At 33.8% G+C, this 22,138-nt stretch overlaps 3 protein-coding genes and 1 pseudogene across 5 annotated transcripts; 3 read left to right on the forward strand and 1 right to left on the reverse strand.

Moving 5' to 3' along the window:
- On the forward strand, positions 7,901-14,755 carry LOC18599170 (carbon catabolite repressor protein 4 homolog 1). Of its 2 annotated transcripts, none has more exons than XM_018121990.1 (12): positions 7,901-8,537; positions 10,244-10,997; positions 11,579-11,665; positions 11,750-11,833; positions 11,910-11,996; positions 12,091-12,177; positions 13,214-13,267; positions 13,358-13,449; positions 13,556-13,670; positions 13,864-14,008; positions 14,160-14,314; positions 14,393-14,755. In XM_018121990.1, the coding sequence occupies exons 1-11, from the start codon at positions 8,380-8,382 to the stop codon at positions 14,303-14,305; spliced, it is 1,809 nt and encodes a 602-aa protein (XP_017977479.1). In that variant the 5' UTR covers positions 7,901-8,379; the 3' UTR covers positions 14,306-14,314; positions 14,393-14,755. The 2 variants fall into 2 exon arrangements, with proteins under 2 accessions (XP_017977479.1, XP_017977478.1); XM_018121989.1 differs by having other exon boundaries at positions 7,902-8,537; positions 14,411-14,755.
- Positions 14,897-16,382, forward strand: LOC18599171 (protein YLS3). Of its 2 annotated transcripts, none has more exons than XM_007029018.2 (3): positions 14,897-15,555; positions 15,756-15,848; positions 16,029-16,382. In XM_007029018.2, exons 1-3 carry the CDS (start codon positions 15,150-15,152, stop codon positions 16,145-16,147), a joined length of 618 nt encoding a protein of 205 aa, XP_007029080.1. In that variant the 5' UTR covers positions 14,897-15,149; the 3' UTR covers positions 16,148-16,382. The 2 variants fall into 2 exon arrangements, with proteins under 2 accessions (XP_007029080.1, XP_017976720.1); XM_018121231.1 differs by having other exon boundaries at positions 16,035-16,307.
- On the reverse strand, positions 16,682-17,223 carry LOC18599172. The gene is made up of 2 exons (XM_018120996.1): positions 17,159-17,223; positions 16,682-16,975 (listed from the first exon to the last, which is right to left on the reverse strand). The coding sequence occupies exons 1-2, from the start codon at positions 17,221-17,223 to the stop codon at positions 16,711-16,713; spliced, it is 330 nt and encodes a 109-aa protein (XP_017976485.1). The 3' UTR covers positions 16,682-16,710.
- Positions 17,233-22,004, forward strand: LOC108661994 (annotated as a pseudogene).

The raw sequence follows: 22,138 nt of genomic DNA on the forward strand, positions 1-22,138 counted from the left end.
AATTTAAAAAAAGTTAATTTCCTAAATTCATAAGATTAGTAATGAATTATGAGAACTAATATGGAATGTTATAAATAAACACTGAGCCACGCTTTATGACATATCCGAGATATTTGATGAAATGACCGTATTGCACTAGGAGGGTTATCACTGAAGGGTTTTATCAAATTGTTTAATTAACTCTCTAACATTTGGGTAATCATGATATATTGCTAGATGTCGTTCATGATCTATAAATATAAATCAATTATCAAATTGATATTTGATTAGGTTTTTTATTTATTGCCAACATATTAAAAGTCTAATGGGTCACACACATTAAGTGACATGATTGAGATTAAATAAGGATAATTAATTAAGTTGAACTTAATTGAAAAAGACCAAAATAAAGTGAAAAATTAATTAAGTACACAGAGACTTAATTAAATTAAAATACAACTGTTGTATTTAGGGTTACGACTTAGTTTGGTTATATAAATATGTTATGTTAGCAAACTAAAACTCTAAGCCTTTAGTCACTTCTCAACCGTTTCATAAAATATAAAAAGAAAAATAGTTTTCTTTGTCTAAAAAAAATAAGATTCGGCAAGAATTTTTAGTCTTTTTGTTTTAGAAACAAAACTTGCTAGCACAAGTAAAAAATCATACCTTTGAGAAGGTCTTATTCGGTCATTGTGTGATTACTGTTAGAGGCTAAACACTTGAATGACTGAAGATTTAACAAATCCTAAAGGTGAAGAAGCAAAGATTTTGATTTAATTAGCTCTTGATTACAATATCTAGAGTAAGATATGTAACACTTAAACTTATGAATGTTCATAATTAAATTAAAAATTACATGAAAAACATGGACATTAACTTGGATTTTTGCCTTTGACGTGATAAGTGAATTGGATTTTTGGTAAACGACGTTGTTTTGTCCAGGCAAAAATGACTATATTTTCTCCTTGTTCTCCCTTCCCCAGTATCTATGGTGAATTAGCACAGGGACAACCTAGTAGTTATAAGGAAAGGTATTTATGTACTATGAAGCTTGAATCTTTACAATGTTATACATATCTATTAATACAAACTTGTGATGATCAGTTTTTATATAACGATTGCAGATAATTATAATGAGGTAGATTTCATGGAGGCAAATTCATGTTTGATAGATTTTGGTAGATTTCATGCTTGAAGGCATTGATTCTGTGATTTGCATTGATGTTAAAAAATCTGGTGAGTTAATGTTGTGTCGTTACTTCTTGTCTTTCCTTCTGTTGTGCTTTATAGTAGTCAGGTGAGAAAACATCTGACATTAGAGTCAAACTTCAATCCTGTCACAAGGCAAAACTCATGCTTGGAGAATCGAGCCTTGGTGTTACTTATGGCAAACCAAAATTCATTCTTCTAGGCATCGAATTCATCGATTCTACGAAGAATGATGTTCTACTAGAAACCAATGCTAAAGAAGCTAGAATATGTCCAGTAGATGGCCAAAGCATGTATCCCTCACTACCTGGAACTCACTTACCTCATGGTGCACATTTGTAATGATGTTAAGAAGAGGTAATCTACAGTGGGTGTTAATGGTGACATTGAAAGCCCACTTGTCCTTGGGAACAACAAGCGAACATTCAAGGTCCTTGTACAGTATGAAATCCATCTGCAACAGAAAACATTAACATGCACGTTGTAAGCTACACATCATGAACACTAAACCCATAGAAGCCATTTACGAAAAACATTAGAGTTGTTAACTTTATGCCCATTTTGTCTTCAAATGTTACACGCCTAATTTACAACTTTTGACATAAATGGGCATGGCCTATAACTACTCTTCCCATTGACACAAAAAAAGTCTGGTCAAACATCAAAACCCATATGACATTCAAACAACAAAATCCACTAAAAACCAGAACAAAAAATTCAACCATTTATCATTCAAAAAAAATTCAAATAACAAAACTCACTCAACTATTTTGTCAAGTTACCTCTTTACGCAATTATGAACTTGTTATTGTGAGTGAATACTTTGCTCTGAACTTGTTTGAACACTTTGCTAGCTTTGGGAATGAGAATGCTCTGCTCTCAATAGAAGACAACGTGTAATATCTCTAGCATTTGAGCAATTCAAAAAAAAAAAAGAGATGACACATCTTGTAGAGTAAGCTACGAAAAGGTAGTTTTATCAGAAAGTTTTTTCTGTCAAATCAAAATGGTTCAAATTATAACGTGGTGTGTAACAACTTTTTCATAGTGTATAACAATTAAATTTTTCAACATGTCGTGTAACAACTAAATTTTCAACATGACGCATAACAACTACATTTTTCAACATAACATGTAACAATAAATTTTTAACATAACGTGTAATAACTACATTTTTCAAAATAATATGTAACAACTAAATTTTAACATGGCATGTAATAACTATATTTTTAACATGATGTTTAACAACTAAATTTTGAACATCACGCATAATAACTGCATTTTTGAATATAGCATGTAACAACTAAATTTTTAACAAGACATATAATAACTAAATTTTAGAACATGGCATGTAACACTACATTTTTCAACATGGCATTAACAACATTTTTCCACAATAAGTAACAATAACATTTCCTAACATGTCATGTAACAAATATTTGGAAAATGACGTGTAACAACATTATTCTTTTGATGTGTCGTGGAATAACTTTTTCGACCATGGCATTTAACAACACATTATACAAGCTTGACCTCTCACATATTTACATATTCTAAAGAGTTCACAAACACTCAAAAATCATACAAATCTTGGTATATCAACACTTTATACAAATTACTAGCATCACTTCATACAAATCATTAATAAGTTAACTTTTAATAGAAATGGTTAACACTTTATATATAAATCATCCACTCGATCGATAAATTTAACTATAAAGTGATGTGTTTCATTGAATTTTTGGCTCAACAGCAAGGTAGCCTAAGGCCTATGAGGTGTGGAAACTTTGATGCCCTACTCGTGTTGCTCAGGGAAACAATGTTGGAACATATCTCTAATGAACTTGATTAAAACGGTGATTGGCATTTGTCTTACATGCTTCAAACACGAGTTAACACATGCCGCAATGTTTAATGTCATGAGTTGATACCACCTTACTAGTGACCGTGCATGTGTCCATCTTTAAGGAGAGGGGAGCTAGATTGGAAAGGAGATGAAGCAAAACAAGTGAAATTTGGGGAAAATTAGACGTGCGATTTAGATCAAAATGGCATCATTCGGATAACATGCCAAGTTAGCTACCATGTCATCAGCTCATGTGATTTTTTATCATGTGTGATACATGCTCCATCCACCTGTCAACTTAGCCCTTAATTATAAAGAATTGAAAATGTTTGGCCATCGATTGTTACAATTGAAATGTTTGGCCCTTAATTGAAAAAGTGTCCAAACGTTTAGCCTCAATTTAGGTATTTAATCTTAAAATTAACTATTCATACCTTACTCGCGCCAAATTAAAATTTAACTATTCATACTCTTATATGAACTTAATTAAGAATCAATACTTAATACCTTAACTCAATTACTAATACTCATAAAAAATTTGAATTCAAATACGACTATAAAATACTTTAATCTTACTTGATTGGATCAAATAATGCAAGATATCATATTACAAAGATACTGATTATATCAACCTTTATTTTATCCAATATCCTTACCTTCTCAACGTGATTGTTGATGTCTATATAGTTTCTCATTGAGAATTTATTATGTTCTACCTAAAAGTATAATGGTATAGATGTTGGCTACAAGATGCTTTAATCTATTTAACATCAAAAGTTTATATAAGAAACTATAATGTTTTTGTAATATAGAAAAAATTCCATTTTTCGCTCAAGCTATAATTTGGGCTAGTAGTACTTTATACCTTTTCAGTTATTATATCTCAATCTAACTAAAAAAAATCAATAAAAATGTATTAAAATACTTGATTTATAATAAAATAATATATATATTTTTATTTAAAAAGTCAATTGGGTTTGTATTTTTTATCCAATAAAAAAATCAATAAAAATGTCAAGGTAATGAACATACACATGAGAGAAGTAGGGGAGACATAGAAAAATACAAAACAAAGCTTAGCCATCTTTTAACAATATTTTCATCATAATTTGTCTTTTATCTACTCTTTTGAAAGATGAATTTTCCCTTCTAACTCTATTTATACAGTGATAGGTTCATAAAACTTTTTTTTTTTTGTGAAATACATTACACTCACATTGCACATTCATAAGTAAATTTGTATGAAATTTTTTTTAGGAAATAAATATGAAAATTTTTTTATGCTTTATATATATATAATGAGTGAAGAGTTTCTTGTTCTTGTAATTTTTAGAACACTCTTAGTTAATTATTGGTGTCACATTTGGTGGAATACCTAAGCTTATTTATAACCCTCTAAAATCAACTGATAAGTCTCATCAAGAAAATCTTGATAATATTTTATCAGATGATGTTAATATCTAGTCATTTTGATAATTCCAATTCATCAACATAAAAGGATAAGACATTATCTTAAAAAATATAATCTAGACAAGATGACCATCATAGGTGTTATCCCAAAAAACCCAATATTTCTTAATGGTGAAACCATCCTACTACTATGTTATACCGTCCCATTGCCAAATTCATACTAGTTAATGGACTATACAATCGTTCGGTACATTTGAATGTTTAGAACACTATATTAGGAACTTTGTATTAGAAACTCATCAAACTCAAAATAAACTATCATTCCTTTTAAAAAAAAATAGTGTCTTGTGTGTCTAAACTTATTTGATCACATTAGACTAAGTATCTCAAAATCCCTCATTTAAAAGATGTCACGGTCTTAGCGAGAAGCTATTAATCCCACATTAAGGAAAACGTCATGGTCCTAGAAAGGAGCCATGAATCTCATATAAGTTGTGTATTAGAGTGAGACTAGGCATTTAAGAGTTCACATCATCTTCAATCTATGAGACGCTTTTTATGGAGATAAAATCGTGAAGCTAGTGGACTAAAGTGGACAATACTTTACATGTTGGTATGAACTGTGATAATTGGTATCAGAGCAAGTTCTATGGTACTAATGATGTGCTCCCTGAGAACAGTGGACCCTTATTGTTGGAATAGGGAGGATGTCATAATCCTAGCGGGAGCCATAAATCCCACAGTCGGGAAGATGGCACAATCCCAAAGGAGCCATCAATCCAACATTAGGGAAAATGTCATGGTCTTAAAAGGAGCCATGAATTTCACATTTACTGTGTATTAAAGTGAGACTATGAGAGTTTTTGTGGGGACAAAACCATGAGGCTAGTGGGTCAAAGTGAACAATACCTTGTAAGTTGGTAGGGATTGTGACAATATAATTCAACTTATTACACATTACAATTTATATTCACATTTATAATACATCTTAAAGCGACATAATGGATTAATCTTGAATATAGTGTGTTGATGTCATATCAAATAATCTTCCTTTCGCCCTCACGTCGCTTAGTTTAGAAAAGACCATTTTCTCAATAATGTTCTATATAACCGAATCATCAATGGTTTTAGGTAATATACGAAGTAACTGACATCCATTCCTCACTTTATGACATAGTTAGAAGTCATAAAGGACATAGTGCAAGTTTTATTATTCTCCTTAAAACTCAAATGGCTAAGAAGTTGAGATTAATTCTTTCATTTCTTGTATCGATAGTAAAGCACAAGTAGTATGATATACATGCTATTATGGAGTTTTTTTTTTTCTAAGAACATATGTCAAACTTCAAAAAACGGTACAAATCTTAATCTAGTTGCCATTTGAAAGCATCAAACTTGAGTTCCTCACTTACTTGTCGCTCTAGGTGCCAAATTAGGCTTTACATCTAGCTTTCTCTACAAGCTTCATGGATTATGGGCTAGTCTATTATCAATCCCTTACTTATTATTTATTATATGGACCTCATCTTAACCAATGAGACATTTCGATCTTTATCCATTATCTAAAAGCATCAATAATTTTTGTCTCGTCTTTGCTCACCTTCATAAATGCCAAAGGGGATTGCTCGTATAAGTGAGTCAATCTCAAACCTGTTGATATACCTTTTATATCTTGTGTGATAATTAATATATAAGCATAAATACAACTATAATAGAATAAACACATAATATCTAAAAAAGCCTCTAAACTATTTTAAAAAATTCAAAAAAGTCTTTATTTTTTTATTGTGTTGAATCAAGTCTTTATAGTTTTATTTTGGACTGAATAAGTATTTATATTTTTATTTTGAGTCAAATAAACCTTTATGAGTAATAGTTAACGTATTCAAAATCTCACTTATCATTTTATTTCATATGACACTCACATGACATGCTGACATGACATGCTATCATTTTAGGATTATGCCTAGAATAAAATTTGCATAAATGTTATTTTTATTCCAAAGATTGAATACAAATGAATATAAAATAATAACCATTTATGAAATATTAAAGACTAAACGTGCAGGCATCTTTTACAATAAGTTTAGTCAAAAGATCTACAACAATATGATTAGTGGAAATATGTGTTAGGTGCACTTCTTTTTACGCAATTAAATCTCTAATGAAGCTATTCCACATGTGAATGTGTTTGGTTCTACATGAATCAGTCACTAGATTTAAGGTATAACTAGTTGTATTAAGATTTTGAAAGATCAACCAAACAACTTCTTGTGCACCGCTAAACAAGTTATAAATTCTACTTCCATAGTAAACAAGGCAGTGCAAGATTGGTTCTTATTGCTACATGAAATAGCACCATGATTGAGCAAGAATAAAGCCTAATGTTGATTTGCGTTCATCTATGTCACTTCCCCAATTAGCATCACAATAGCTAATTATGTTTAAATTTAAACAGTAATAGCATAATATTTTTAAAAAAAAATACGACAATAAAGTAACTAATTAGATCATCTATTATTGAATAATTTCTCTGGTCACTTGTTCCCGAGTTCTTTTGAAAACTAATGTAAAGGAACTCCAAAATCTTGACCTTTTACAATGTAAAAAAGCCTAACAATGAATGGAGAGTGGTTTTTTTTTTTAAAGAATTGAGAGTTTTTAGCTATTATAATTTTCAAAACATTCTTAATGAATTGTTGGTGTAACATTTGGTGGAAAACTCAAAACTATTTATAACCCTTTAAATATCAACGGATAACTCTTACCAAGATAATTATAATAATATTTTATTAGATGACGTTAATATCCCGTGATAATTTTAGCATATCAAGATAAAAGAGTAAAGCCATTTCCTTAAATAATTGTGTAATTTAAATAGAATGATTATCATGGGTGTTATTCCAAAAAAAATTCAACTATATATATTCATATTTAAAAAAGTTTATGCTAGCATTTTCAATAATTATTGGAACGGCAATCCAATCAAAGAAACATCGAAAAGAAAAAGTAAACGAAGACATACATCATGTAATCGAAAGGAAAATTATCAAATTCCAAATAAGTATACCATGTTGGTGCCTAATATTTTAAGATTACAATAGAAAAGAATGAAAAGGAAAAGGAAAGAACAGATAAGTATTCATTAAATAAAGAGGTTAATAATATTATTATCAATTATATAAAAGCCACAAAAAAACCTAAGACTCCCTTACTCTCTCCCTTTCTTTGACTTGCTAATATAAAAAAGGAGCTCCCGAATAGAAAGGGGAAAACCCAAACCAAGCCACCCTTCCGCTCCACCACCACCACCACCACCACCACTCTCACCATGCCACCCGCCACTTAAAAAAAAAAAATCCGTACAATTTGTTTTGGAAAACTAATTACTGCTAATTTTTATCTTTGGAAATTTCTTTTATTACTAGTATATATATATATATATATTGTTTTTCTTCTCTATAAATATATAAAATAAACACTTTCCTTTTCACTTCCTCTGTAAAACCCTAATTATCATTCGATCTCTTTCTTTCCCTCTTTCTTTCCTTCGTTCTCCCAAAAATCTCAGCTTTTCTTTTTCGCTTCTTTCAATCTTTCGATCATTTCTTTTCGAAACCCTAAATCTTGTTACAAGATCTGTTGGTAGCTTTACATTTTCTTTTTCTTGGAGATTATAATTGGCAGGTTTTCTAGGGTTCCTTTAATTGGAAAAGAGAGGGTGATTTTGGGTCAAGGCTGGCGGGTTTTCGGGTGAAGTAAATGGCGGATCCGCCTGGACTCCGCCCCTATAAGATTGCTAATCTTTTGGAAGACATTTCTTGTTTCGCTGCTGCTGTTTCTAGGTTTAGTGTGGGATTGGATTCGATAGGGTTGCAAAGCGGTGAACGTTGCGAACTGTGACAGACAAAGGAAGCCGGAGAAGTTAAAGCATGCTGAGCGTGCTACGGGTGCACCTCCCTTCTGATATTCCAATTGTTGGCTGCGAGCTCACGCCTTACGTGCTCTTGCGCAGACCGGACAAGAGCGTTACCACCGATGATGTGCCCGAGTTGGCCCCTCTTGATGGTCATTTCTTGAGGTACAAGTGGTAAGTGTTTTTTAATCCAATGAAAGTGTCATTTTTTAGCTATTTAATTGATTCTTGGGGGGTTTTGGTCATTTGGGTAGTTCTCATTTTAGCCAATTGGGGTTGGCTTAGCTTATTTGGTTCTTTTGAGTAAATATGTGAATCTTTTAACGGATGGTAAGTGTTTGAATTAAAATGAAAGGTTCTTCTTTTGCTTTATTATTGATTTTTGGGTTTTCTTTTGGTTTGGTTAGTTGTCATTCTGGCCAATTGATTTTGAGCTAGTTTTTTGGGTGTGATATTGTTTTCTTGCTTTTAGTAAATAAGCGAACTTCTTTTTGTGGGTGGGTGGTAAGTAATTGCTTAGAGAAAACTTCTCAGCCTCTTTTGCTTATATATTGATTTTTGGGGGCTTTGGTCTTTTTTGGTAGTTCTCAGTTTAGCCAGTTGGGGCTTGAGCTAGTTTTATGGGGTTTGATAGTATTTGATTTTTTTTTTAGAAAATACAATATATGTAAACTTTTCTGTTGGGTGGTTATATATAATTCCACCGGGGGATATGTGGAATCGAGGTTTATGAGTTGAGCCTTTCTGCCCGTGCATTTGGAGATGGTGTGATTGCTTTTGACTTGATTGTGATCTGCTTTTTGTTACTCTTATGTACTGGATTTATCTTGTATGTAGAGTGATGTAGTTTTGTAATTTTTGAAGGCCCAAGAAGTAGTTTGTTGAATTCGGTTTTGACTTTGAGTTTCGTGCCATTTTATTTGGTTTTTACTTGAATTTAGTTCACGCTGCTTTTTAACAGCAAAAAGGAAAGTAATTGCAATCGAACTCTTTGTCATTATCTGCTATCTTTGCTTAAATTGGAATTACACATCATAGATACAACATGTTGTGATGACTAGGCTCTATGAGCTAGAATGTTCTGTCATTTATTATTGTTAGGGGTGTTTTCATTATCTTGACCATCCTGGCACCACTATGTCTGTGAAGCTTCTAAGAACATTCCAATTTAGATTGAGAAGTACTACACTTAATTCTTGGTCATAGAAAGAAAAGATCATTCCGCTAAAAGAGCGGATGCATAATAATTACCCAATGTTGTCTGTTGCAAAAGTACTGATGAGGCATTTAATATGTTACTGACAATGTTAAACTTCGCTATTTGGAGTAAAGCATGGGTGGACCAAGTAGGTATATTTGCATTCTGAAAATTATTAAAGACCCCTTAAAAGGTAATAGAAAGATATAGTAGTTGCTTTATGTTCCATCAAATGATCCCAGAACTGTACCCTTAGGTTTTGACATCAGTTACATGTAGCAATATAAAAAGATGATTAATAAATGTCATTTGAATTGATCGATCATTTAGTTAGTTCTTGGACGGTATTTAGATCTTTTTTTGGTAAGACAAAATTTTTAACTACTATGGGATACTATATCTGTTAATGATGGACACATGCTTTGAGTGCGTTATAGTTTCTCTAAACTTTGAGATGAGGATATTTTGCATACTTATTGTACTTGCTGGACTTTTACATCAGAAGGAGGTTATTTTGACTGTATCTTGTGCGCCTATTTTTCTCTTTTAAAATCGTTTCATTAGATTGTGTTGTCTGCTTGTGAAATTAAGTGGCATTTATATAATAAGTTGATTGCTTAAAATTTTCCGTTTGTACTACCTGTCTGACACATGTTGCTCCTTTCTTGGGTCTGTTTTGCAGGTATCGTATACAAAGTGATAGAAAAGTTGCTGTCTGTAGTGTACATCCCTCCGAGCAAGCCACATTGCAGTGCCTAGGTTGTGTTAAGGCTAAAATACCTGTTGCTAAAAGTTATCATTGCTCTCCTAAATGCTTCTCAGATGCATGGCAGCATCACCGTGTTCTACATGACCGTGCTGCAAGTGCTGTAAACGAAAATGGAAATGAGGAGGAAGAGATATTTGGCCGTTTCAATAGCTCAGGATCTGGAGTTATTAATGCTAGCTTAACTGGTTCGGCGTCAAGCACTAGCTTGACCAATGGCTCAACACCTCTATACCCTGCTGCAGTTACACAGAGAAGTGGTGGTGAAACCTGGTTTGAAGTTGGACGCTCTAAAACATATACACCAACAGCAGATGATATTGGCCATGTTCTCAAGTTTGAGTGTGTTGTCGTAGATGTGGAAACTAAACTACCTGTGGGACATCCCAATACTATTTTGACTTCTCGTGTTATTCCAGCACCTTCCCCTAGTCCTCGGCGCTTGATCCCGGTGAGCGGAGCTGATATGATGGGGCATCTAGATTCAGATGGCCGTATTTCCTCCTCTGGAACGTTTACTGTTCTGTCATACAACATTTTGTCTGACTCATATGCCAGTAGTGAGTTATACAGTTATTGCCCTTCATGGGCTCTTTCTTGGCCATATCGCAGACAGAACTTGTTGCGGGAAATCGTTGGTTATCGTGCAGACATTGTCTGTCTTCAAGAGGTAATAATTTCAATTGTCATTGATTATAGCTATTATGATATCTGATTTTGCATTTTTGGAGTTTCAGTTTGGAAAATTCTATTGAGAACTTTCATTTTGAACTGAGACACAGCTTTGACATTTACTGCATGACTAAAATTGCTTCTATATCTAATGTTTACTATTATACTTTGGGTGGAGAGATATGATCTTATGCACTTTCATAAGTCTTAATTTAGATCTGGGTTTTTGCTTAGTTTTATTCCCTTTGTTTTTCCTTTCAGATGCAAAGTATATATATGCCTAAAAGAGTTTTTTTTTTTTTTTGAAAAATGCCTAAAGGAGTTTATTTGCCGCCATAATTTGTTGATTTAAGAGTGAAGATACTGTATGTGCAATGCTAATAAGTAAATTATTTTTTACCCTTCTTCAATTTTTGTTAATAAAGCATGTAGATTTTAGAAAACAAAGAGTTGAAATGGCAAGCAATGATTTTGGGTATCAGTAGAATAATCTCATCATTAACCATAAATCGTCTTCAGCCTTTGGGCATCTACTGAAAATTGAGCATGCCTCAATATCAACTGTTCTCATCTTTTCAGGTGCAAAGCGACCATTTTGAAGAATTTTTTGCCCCTGAGCTGGACAAACATGGGTATCAAGCTTTATACAAGAGGAAGACTAATGAGGTTGCTTGAGAACTCCATGATTCTCGTCTCACTGGTTTAGTGATATTACTGTTTTATTTATAATTATGTTGTTGATCAATGCAGGTTTATACTGGAAATACCCATACAATTGATGGCTGTGCAACATTTTTCCGTAGAGATAGATTTTCCCATGTCAAAAAATATGAGGTTTGGAAGTATTTCTAATGGGGTATATTGATTTATACATTTTTTTCATTTAAAGTAAATCATGCCGTTATTGCAGGTTGAATTTAATAAGGCTGCTCAATCTTTGACTGAGGTTGCAGTTCAAACTACTCAGAAGAAAGCTGCTTTAAATCGATTGGTTAAGGTAATATATATTCACTGCTAATTTGGATCTATATGCATTCTTTTATGGTACTAATTTCTCCAATGCTATCATGTAAATTCTTTTTTGTCTGCAGGATAATGTTGCTCTAATAGTGGTTTTGGAAGCAAAGTTTAGTAATCAGGGAGCTGACAATCCTGGGAAGCGGCAGCTTCTTTGTGTGGTAAGGATTGTTAATGGTTTTCTTCTATGCTATATCTCTATTGCCTTCTCTAATTGCATGATTTTGCTTTCATGCCATATTTATGATCAAGACATGACTGTATTGCTAGTGTATGATACTAACATATCAGTGGTGATTGTTATTCCATTATTAGCTTTGGTGATCAGGGTAGTGGCAATTGGTTTGCCCTGAAATCCAACAGGATGTTTGAGACTAATTTTAGCCATATAGTCTTGAATTCAACTAATGGGTTAAGTTACCTCGATTTTGTCTTGTATAATCTGAAACGAATTACAATATAGCAAGTTTAGCACCATCTTTTAGACATGCTATAGAGAAGTAATTTTTCTTTGTCTGCCTAGGTTTGACTGAAGTAACCTATGGTTTGGTTTCATAAAACTCAAAGTGCCTAATCTTTTGCTATTAAGTCCTGTCAATTGGTGGGGTAGGCAGGTTGGTTTGTCTAGACCCATATAGTGGTGTAAACGATTCTGTGGGCTGCAGGGGGCAGGCTGCTTGTGATGCAGAAATGTAATGTACTCTAAAGGTTCATAAGTGTACCTATATTTGAATAATAGAATTTTGATCTTTTACTGAACTGATATAAATTGGTCAGTGGGAAAGTTTGCTTGTGAATAACTATCACATTCTTGCAATTAGAAATGTCAGAATCCCATAAACTTTGCCATGTTTCATTATGACTAATTAAGTTCCGAATTGGTTTAGATTGTTTTGATTATTATGTGCTCTCTCTCTCTCTCTCTCTCTCTTGTATGTGCAATTTGGATCTTTTAGTCCCCATCTACTTACTCCTTTCCCCCTTCTTTCCATTTTTTATTTTTTAAAACATAGCATGGACATGATGAACTTACTCATCCCATCTGAAAGTGAGGCTATTCTTTGCAATTACACCCATGATAGTATACTCATCTAAATGATTATATTTACTTGTTTATTCACAATTGCTGCAACTCTTTCATAGTTTCTTTGTGCATCATGTAATTGTTTCTTACTTTTCATGGTTTTGGGAATACAGGCAAACACACATGTAAATGTTCAACAAGAGCTAAAGGATGTCAAAATCTGGCAGGTTCTAATTTTTCTTTAGTGTGTATAATTAGTTATACGAACATGTTTCAGTAATTCAAAATAATCACTCATTTTTTTTAATGATAATTAGGTGCATACTCTCTTAAAGGGCTTGGAAAAAATAGCCGCAAGTGCAGACATTCCAATGTTGGTGTGTGGGGATTTTAATTCAGTTCCTGGAAGGCAAGTCCATTATCCTGTACATAATGTTAGATTATTTAGTGCCTTAGATCAGTTTTATTCGCATTAGCCTTTTGCTTAATTAAATGTAGTGTTGAATTCTGTGCAGTGCTCCCCATTCACTTCTTGCTATGGGAAAGGTAGATCCACTACATCCAGATTTATTGATAGATCCTCTTGCAATTTTGCGTCCTCACAGCAAGTTGACTCATCAGTTGCCATTGGTAAACTCATTTCCATTAATGAACTGCTTCAAGTGTGGTTGCTTATGTTTTTACCCTACCATCATTGCTAATATGATGTTTTGGTAGTGGTTTAAAAAAAAAAAACAAAGGAAACAGCCCTTAGTGTAAAAAGGGGCGAGGGTGTTAAACATTATTTAGGCGTTATGTTTGACAAAATAAGTTTGTTGAACAGGTTAGTGCTTACTCATCCTTCGCAAGAGGTGTTGGTCTTGGTTTGGAACAACAGAGAAGAAGAATGGACCCCACAACTAATGAACCGTTATTCACAAATTGCACTAGAGATTTCATCGGCACCCTAGATTACATATTTTACACAGGTGGGCATTTTTGTAATAATTGACTGATTGGATGGTGCATACACAATTTAATTTTTCTGAATATCTTTCCTCTAGATTTTTATGTAATTAGATGTTTGATGTGAATTTTAATATTTGAAGTTGCTCATGAGTATTTGCTTTGTGGTTTCAGCGGACTCTTTAACAGTGGAGTCCTTATTGGAACTCTTGGACGAGGATAGCTTGAGGAAAGACACAGCCCTACCGTCTCCAGAGTGGTCGTCCGATCATATAGCACTGCTAGCTGAATTTCGGTGCATGCCTAGGCCTAGACGCTGACACTTTAAGGTATGCTGTTACTATCCTTGATTTATCTTGGCGGCTGCCACTATTGATATTGAATCACAAAACATGTATCATATCAAGCTGCTGCATGTTGTATAGGTCTTGGAGACGCCCAAGAAAATGGCCCAGAGAAGCCGATGGATACAGATAAGTTATTGTAAGAATGGTAGATCGTGCTCCCTGTGTTTTAAGGTATCTCTTTGAGGGATCCTTGCTGTGATCTGCTGCTTTGTACTATGTCACACCTTTGTTTCATAGAAAATCATTATGCCTTTGTCAATTTCTTTTCTTTCTTTTTTCAATAGAAATGTCCACCGGCTCAGTATAATTAGTCAATTGTCCTGTACTTTAAATTCCCTACAAAAAGCAAGTGGCCCTCCTCCTTTCATCTTAAGTTCCATGTTGCATTTTCGTCTCCGAGGAATAATATTCAATTTTTTTTCCTTTTGCTTCTCTCTTGCAAGTTGCAACCGTAATTCAATTGGCATGATCGATCTCTCTTGCGATAGGTCGTTATAATACGCTCGTTTAAGCAAAAATAATCTTTAGACTTACGAATGGTTAAACAAGTTATATTTTTGAGGTTTCGGTTGCCAATTACCGTCAATGCCTACTATTTTCAACTTTACAATCAACTATGGTCCAATCACGCTCCATTCTGTAACCAAAAGTCAAAAGCAATTTCATAATCACCTACACTAGTTCAAATATAATTGGTTGGCAGTCGAACTTGCTCTTTTAAGTCAAAGGCAGGCCTATCTTTCCATATCCCAAAACTCTAAAATCTACAAGGGAAAATGACTCCTCTTTTTCACCAAATCAAGTTCGTGTTCTTGCCATGTATATAACTCATTTCCCTTACAACTTGAAGCGCACCTCGCTCCTCACTTCTCCTTATCTCTCCGTAATGGGGGTTTTAAGCAGTGTTAGATCAACCCTTTTTTGCTTCATATTCCTGATACTGCTGAGCTGGGTAAGCTCAGACTGGGCTGAAGACAAAAAAGAATGTTCTAACCAACTAGTTGCTCTCTCAACATGCATCCCTTTTGTTGGTGGAAACACTAAAGTTCCTGATTCCACCTGTTGCACTAACCTAAGAAAAAAAATTAACCAGACCAAGAAGTGTTTGTGCCTCCTGGTTGCGGATCGAAACGACCCTGACCTTGGTTTCAAGGTCAATGCCACCCTAGCCTTGATCCTTCCTTCCATTTGCCACGCTCCATCTAATGCTTCTGAGTGCCCAGGTACACCACTCCACTTGCGTTACATTTTTCCATTTTTAACAAATGTCCCTTAAGGGTTTAAATATGTGATTTCCTGTCTCAATATTGTAGTTTTTCGTTATTTGTGGTTCAGAAATATCAAAGCAGAAGCAAATAAATCCAGTCAGTAAACATCCATCTCTTGATTTTATCATTTTACTATACTTTCTGTTTCCTTGCAGAGCTTCTTCACTTGCCTCCAAACTCAACAGATGCTCAGGTTTTTGAGCAATTTGCTGCCACATTCGAGGAGGGTAATAGTAGCGCAGTGGACGGTAATCCTACCTTCCAAGTCATAATATATATAGTAAATACTAGTTTAGTTAGGATAAATGTCTAGAGCTATACCAGTTATCAGTACAAAGTTATCTCCAATTCTTCTTGTGTTTTTGGCGGTCGTATTATTATTATTATCATCATTGGTATTGATTCTGTTTCGCGGTTGTAACATTTAGTTACAGGCACCTCTACAAGTTCAAGCTGCAGCGTGAGGGAAGAAGGATGGGTTGGAGTGTGGAAGATTGGGAGGATTTTAACATGGCAACTCTTATCAATCTATATTATAGATATGTAGACAGAACCCTAAGCAATCATGGGGAAGGGGAGGGATCCATGAAATGGCAGTTCCCATTGCCTGGATGGTTGGAAGGACTTTATCCAAATTTCTTATGTACTGTCCGAAATACAGATCAAAATGCTTACTTAATCACAAAGCTTGATCTATCAGTTCTGAATTCAGCAGTGTGGCGATATCAAATAAATTTCACTTGTTTATTTGAATATAGTGTGCTCTGCACCTGTTACCCAAATGACAAAATAGCCTCATGTATTCCAATTTTTTTTTAAGTAAAATATCTTAACTCTTTAACTTTTAATTATAATTTTATACGAATTCATTAATTTTTAAAATAAACATTCCATCTCAAAAAAATATTTTTCGTTAAAAACATAAGTTCAACCGTTAATTTATTATTAATATTTTCATTAATTTAATGATATGACAATTTTAAAAAGTCAATTTTACCTTTCATTCATTTTTTAAATTATCATATTATAAACTATAATTTTTATTTTTAATTTTTTTTATTTAAAAAAAAAAAAACCTGTCGATACCTCTTCGCCTCTAGTCAAGGAGTGTCAGATCCGGCCTCCCTCCCCTGGGCGCGCCTGGGAAGCACCGATCTGGGACCATGGATCGATGCTCCCTGAGGAGCACCCAACGTGATGCTCCTTAGGGAGCACCATTCGCGTGTGCTCACCAGGCAGCACAGATCCAGTGGTCTTTGGGTATCTGTGCTCCCTAGAGAGCACCAAAGTTGGTGCTTTTTGAGAAATCCGATCGGATCTAAGACATATCCGGTTACGAGGTGGTTGATTGGAGTAGAGAATATCATTGGTCGGCCTAAAAAACGTAAAGAAAAGAGAAAGATATTTTAGATATTTCAGTTTAAATATTAATATTATTTAATTATTTGAGATGAAATATTTATTTTATAAATTAACGAATCTTTATGTAATTATAATTAAAAGTTAAAAGTGACAGAGTATTTTATTTTTATTTTTTTATGCCCTGAATAACTTATACCAGCAATAAGCATCCCTGAAACAAATAGCATGATAGAATAATTGGCATTCCAAAAAGAAACACATAAATGAGTAATGATAATCCAGGGGTTCAAGGCTTATCCTTTCAGGACATGTATGGAGGAATATGTTGGTCACCCGAAGGTGGCCGAAACCCCTTTATCTTAACCAAACACTTATAAGATAAGCACAACAAGGGCATAAAATCTCAATTCCATGTGAAACTTCCACGTTTAGCATTTTACAAGTGAGGAAGCCAAAAGAAGTGTTGTGAGTCATATATAGTCAGTCAGAAAAAATTAGAGAAAAAGATCTTCTCTATAGACCAGTACAAGGCAAACTATCTGGTCAATTTTTTTTGGAAAAACTTTCATAAAAGACATTTACATAGAGTAGAAGGTTGAGAAAAACATGACCATCCTGCATCCAAGTGCAGCAAAAACAAATTTACAGCACTATGAAACTCTTGTCTAGACCCAAGTCACCCAGCAACCCCCACTTAGTAAGCTTGCCAGGTCGAGGACAGGCCTATACAAAAACTGAGAACTCTCCAAACCAACTCTACCAACTCCAATACACCATGACAACAATGGCCTACCATTTTAACTCACAACCTGCCTCAATCATTGTTTGAATTATTTGAAAAAAATAATAATAATTTCGAAGACATAAATAAAATATTTATTAAAATTATGAAAATGACAATGTAATGATGTTATCTATATAATAAATGAACAGAAATATTTTTTCGTTATAAAAAGTTGTTCTGTTTATAATACAATTATTCAAAAGTTGTTTTCTTTTATAATATAACTATTAAAAAATTATATTTAATAACCTTTCATAAAACAAGTATTAGAAAAATTATATTTAATAAGGTAATTATTTATAAATCTTTGATCACAACTTGTCATTAACAAGGTCAACATTAACAAACTAACAATTGAAATATTGGTTTTTCCTAAAATATATATATATATATATATTATTTTTACCTTTTACACAAATAAATATTACGCATACAAAAAGATATCTCTTGATTTTGACTATCAATTAGCGAATATATCTTAGAACCTTAACGAAGTAGATGGTGTCCACAAATTGAACCTTGATTCTTAATGTTAGAATTGAAGATATATCACACATAATATTCATTTATATTTCTGTAAATGGTCATTCACTTTTTAACACCATAATGGCCATGTGCTTATCTTGTTCATAATAAACATTTACAAGAGAATCTCCAAATTCTTCTTGTTGAAATGACACCACTCCTTATGTTTATGTAGGTGGAGTTTTCATTAATGTCTCCATTGCTCTTAGACATTTTCTTTCCATAATATAATACTCAAATTTCATTAAGAGTATAAACTCAACCTCTATAAGCATTATCTTTAAATAAGATTTGGAGGAATAGGTTCTAACAGTGCATCATAGACATATAACAATAACTTGTTTTTACCTATTGAACTTTATAATTAAAGGTTACTAACTAAAAGTTGTATTGGTGTCTAATAAAGGTCTTAAACTTATACTTTTTGTGGTACTACTTACAAACTCACTTGGTAAACCTTTTATCAAAGGATTTGCCAAATTACTTGCAAATTGAACTTACTGCACTAGAAATTAATTCTATAATATAATCACATCTTAAACTAATATGTTTAGATTTTTCATTATAGACTTACATATATGCTCTAGACATTATAACAGTACTATCACAATATACAGAAATGATTGATATCGGTTGAGGTTACAACTTTATATCTAATAATAAATCTTTCAATCATTCCGCTTCTTTTCTTGTTACAGCTAAACTTATAAACTCAGATTTTATTTTTGAATGTGATATGCAAGCTTATTTCTTAGATGTTCAACTAATGGCACCACCTTCTAATATAAATATCCATCCTAAAATGAACTCATTATCAGTTGCACTAGCTTTCGTTGTTGACCAATCGTTCAAGAATCGAGCGGTTTAAGTGATAGATAGAGACAGAGATGGTGAGTTCAGAGGCATTGATATACAAAGCTGATATCTATGGTAGGTCCCACCAAACTTGATAAACAAAGAAATCAACAATTAAAGAAGTTTTTTGTGGAAGCTGGGCTATATGCGAGCCAAGAAGAAGCTGCAAAGAGAGAAGTTCTCAGTCGAATTCAAGATCTTGTAACAAATTGGGTGAAGCAACTTTACTCGTTTGAGGGGTTACACAGATCAGATGGTTGAAGATGCTAATGCAGTCCTTTTTACTTTTGGTTCTTATCGACTTGGGGTGTAAGGACCTCGCTTTGACGTAGATACCTTATGTGTGGGATCATCCCATGTGAACCGAGAGCATGATTTCTTTTTTGTACTTCACAGTATCTTGACAGAAAGGGTAGAAGTTACAGAATTACAACTGGTTCTAGATTCTCATATCATTGTAACGAAATTTAAGTTTGATAGGATATCGATTGACCTTCTTTATGCAAGAATCTCTCTTCTGGTTGTGCATCAAGATCTTGACATTCGGTATTTTACAATGTTGATGAGCTTACTATTCGAAGTCTTAATGGCAGCCGAGTTGTAAATCAAATTTTGAAACTAGTTCCAAATGTTGGGTTATTTTCACACAACACTCCGATTTCTGAAGTTCTGGGCTAAAAGGCATGGCGTTTACTCCAATGTGATTGGATTTCTTGGTGGTGTTTATTTGGCTCTTCTTTTAGCTCAAGTTGGCTAGCTTTATCCTATTGCAGTTCCAAGTGTGCTTGTTTCACGAATTTTTAGGGTCTATACTCTATGGCGTTGGCCAAAACCGATTATGCTTTGCGCAATTGAAGGACATCAACTTGGATTTTTTGTATGCGATCCTCGTAAAAATCCTTGAGATAGGACTCATCCTATGCCAATAATTACGCCTACCTATCCATGCATAAACTCTAGCTATACCATGTCCACAAACACCCTTCGAGTCATGATTGAGTAATTCCAATATGGTAACAACATTTTTGAGGAGATTCAGCTGAATAGAGTAAAATGGAGTGCTCTGTTCAGGGACGGATACATAACGAGGCATGGGGGTGCTTGCTCCCCACCATTGAAAATTTTCTAATTTTTTATATGTATATTTCTTTTCAAAAACAAGTGCCCTCTGTGTTTTTCTCTCAATCTTCCGTCAAAATGAAACAGATATCATGGGCTTATGCTTATCATTTATGGGAACAGACCAATACTCCAAGGATTGATCCACCAATAACTAATAAACACTAATTAAGTAATCTATAGAAATATGACTTATAAACCCAAGAGGCTAAGACAATGACGGCATGACTCAAGATAAAACAAAATATATTATAAAAATTATTAAAAAATTACATTTAAGTGATAAAAGTTTTAAAAAAAAACATGCTTCAACTCCAACAAGTGAAAAGTCACTTTCAGCTACGAACATCATAAAAAATAGGCTTAGGAATAACATAGAAGATGATTTTCTTATTGACTACGTGATTATTTATATTGAAAGAGAGATTGTTGAAGTTTGACACAGACTCAATTATTGATAAATTTTATAATATAAAAAAATATCGTGTTTAACTTTAATAAATTACAAAAAGTATGTTACGTATATACTTTTTAACTTACACTTTTTATATACACGAACATGATAGCTTTTTTAATTTTTACCCCTCAGTAGTTTAATCTTAGAACCGTCCCTGGCTCTGTTTGAACCATATAATTTCTTCTAAAGCTAGAAAGACTACCTGCAAGTTGACACTGTTGCAGCGGATGGCGATGACTTGCATGCTTGGAAAAGGTTGGGTGGAATCACAGCTAAGGAAGCTGTCTTTGATGATTGAGCGAGGCACTTGTGGCAAGCTGTAGTGCCATCCTTATCTTCATGAGTTTGTAGATGCAGCTAAGCCATGTGCCCACTGTGCCTTCTTTATAGGTATACAAAGGAAACAAGGGGAAATAGTTCAGAAAGGTCAACCGTTTCATATACGAGAGTCGATTGATGAATTCCGACATTAAGCATCTACATGTTTTGGAACCTAGGATGAAAATCTTTATATCATATGTCCGTAGAAAGCAGCTTCCGACTTACGTTTTTGTTATATGGTTATAAACGTCCTAGGAATCCACGGGTCACTCCCCACCAGCAGTCTCTTAAACTTTCTCACCACAATGTTATTGCTTGTACTGAATCTGGTGTGAAATGCCTTAAAAAGGAAAAAGGATCCTGATGGAGAAAATAATGAGCATAGTAAGCCGGAGAAACGGCAAAATCCTGATGGGAGAAAATCTGAGGTTATTAGTTGTGAGCTTAGCAGAATGTCTTCAGTTTGTTGTACATCCGATCTAGATGAACTGAATGGAGTTGCTGAAGAGAATGCATCATCTAATTCCAACGTTATCAGCTCTTGCTCAAATGAGGATATTGGGAATGAATGTACGGCAGGCAACAGTGAAGGAACAATGGAGATATTGATAATGGGAGCATATAAGGAAGTACTAACCCAGCATCTTCTCAAAGTGATCCGTGTGATGCAGATTTGAAATCTTCTTTGGAAGCTGACCATGTTGTTCACAACAAAGATTTTGAAGATGGATTGCAGAAAGAGTTGGTGCATAATGCTGCGGTTGGTGTGGTTCTTAAGTCTACTAATGGAGTTGAATCAGAAAGCGTGCAGAATACCATGATAAGGTTGAGTTCGAAGTCCACGGCATGAGAGATTAGTTATTTGGTTGTGATATGTGCCGGTTGTGGTGGGATGACTGTTGATCCGTGGGATTTTTTTTCGCCAGTCTAGGGAGCTTGTCATATTTCTGAGTCTATCATCTGATCTGATTATGTTTTTTGTTTTCTCTTTCATATACATAGAACAAGCCATGACAGGGAGCTTCGTGTCCTGCATGTGCTCTGCTTCTTCACTATCACACAATGGGTAGTTTTTTGTAAACTTATTCTTAGTAATGAAACTATTACAATTGCTT

This window comes from Theobroma cacao, chromosome 5 (genome assembly GCF_000208745.1).
Source record: "Theobroma cacao cultivar B97-61/B2 chromosome 5, Criollo_cocoa_genome_V2, whole genome shotgun sequence".
Taxonomy (NCBI): Eukaryota; Viridiplantae; Streptophyta; class Magnoliopsida; order Malvales; family Malvaceae; genus Theobroma; species Theobroma cacao.

What these genes read in the sequence shown, in the direction of transcription:
- LOC18599170 (XM_018121990.1), top strand. Translation starts at nt 8,380, where the DNA reads ATGCTGAGCGTGCTACGGGTGCACCTCCCTTCTGATATTCCAATTGTT. An exon ending in ACAAGAGGAAGACTAATGAG is followed by an intron (nt 11,666 to 11,749) that starts GTTGCTTGAGAA and finishes TGATCAATGCAG; the next exon opens with GTTTATACTGGAAATACCCA. An exon ending in AGATTACATATTTTACACAG is followed by an intron (nt 14,009 to 14,159) that starts GTGGGCATTTTT and finishes TTGTGGTTTCAG; the next exon opens with CGGACTCTTTAACAGTGGAG.
- LOC18599171 (XM_007029018.2), top strand. Translation starts at nt 15,150, where the DNA reads ATGTATATAACTCATTTCCCTTACAACTTGAAGCGCACCTCGCTCCTC. An exon ending in TAATGCTTCTGAGTGCCCAG is followed by an intron (nt 15,556 to 15,755) that starts GTACACCACTCC and finishes GTTTCCTTGCAG; the next exon opens with AGCTTCTTCACTTGCCTCCA. An exon ending in TAATAGTAGCGCAGTGGACG is followed by an intron (nt 15,849 to 16,028) that starts GTAATCCTACCT and finishes TGTAACATTTAG; the next exon opens with TTACAGGCACCTCTACAAGT.
- LOC18599172 (XM_018120996.1), bottom strand. Translation starts at nt 17,223, where the DNA reads ATGTGTTTCTTTTTGGAATGCCAATTATTCTATCATGCTATTTGTTTC. An exon ending in TTCAGGGATGCTTATTGCTG is followed by an intron (nt 16,976 to 17,158) that starts GTATAAGTTATT and finishes TACGTTTTTTAG; the next exon opens with GCCGACCAATGATATTCTCT.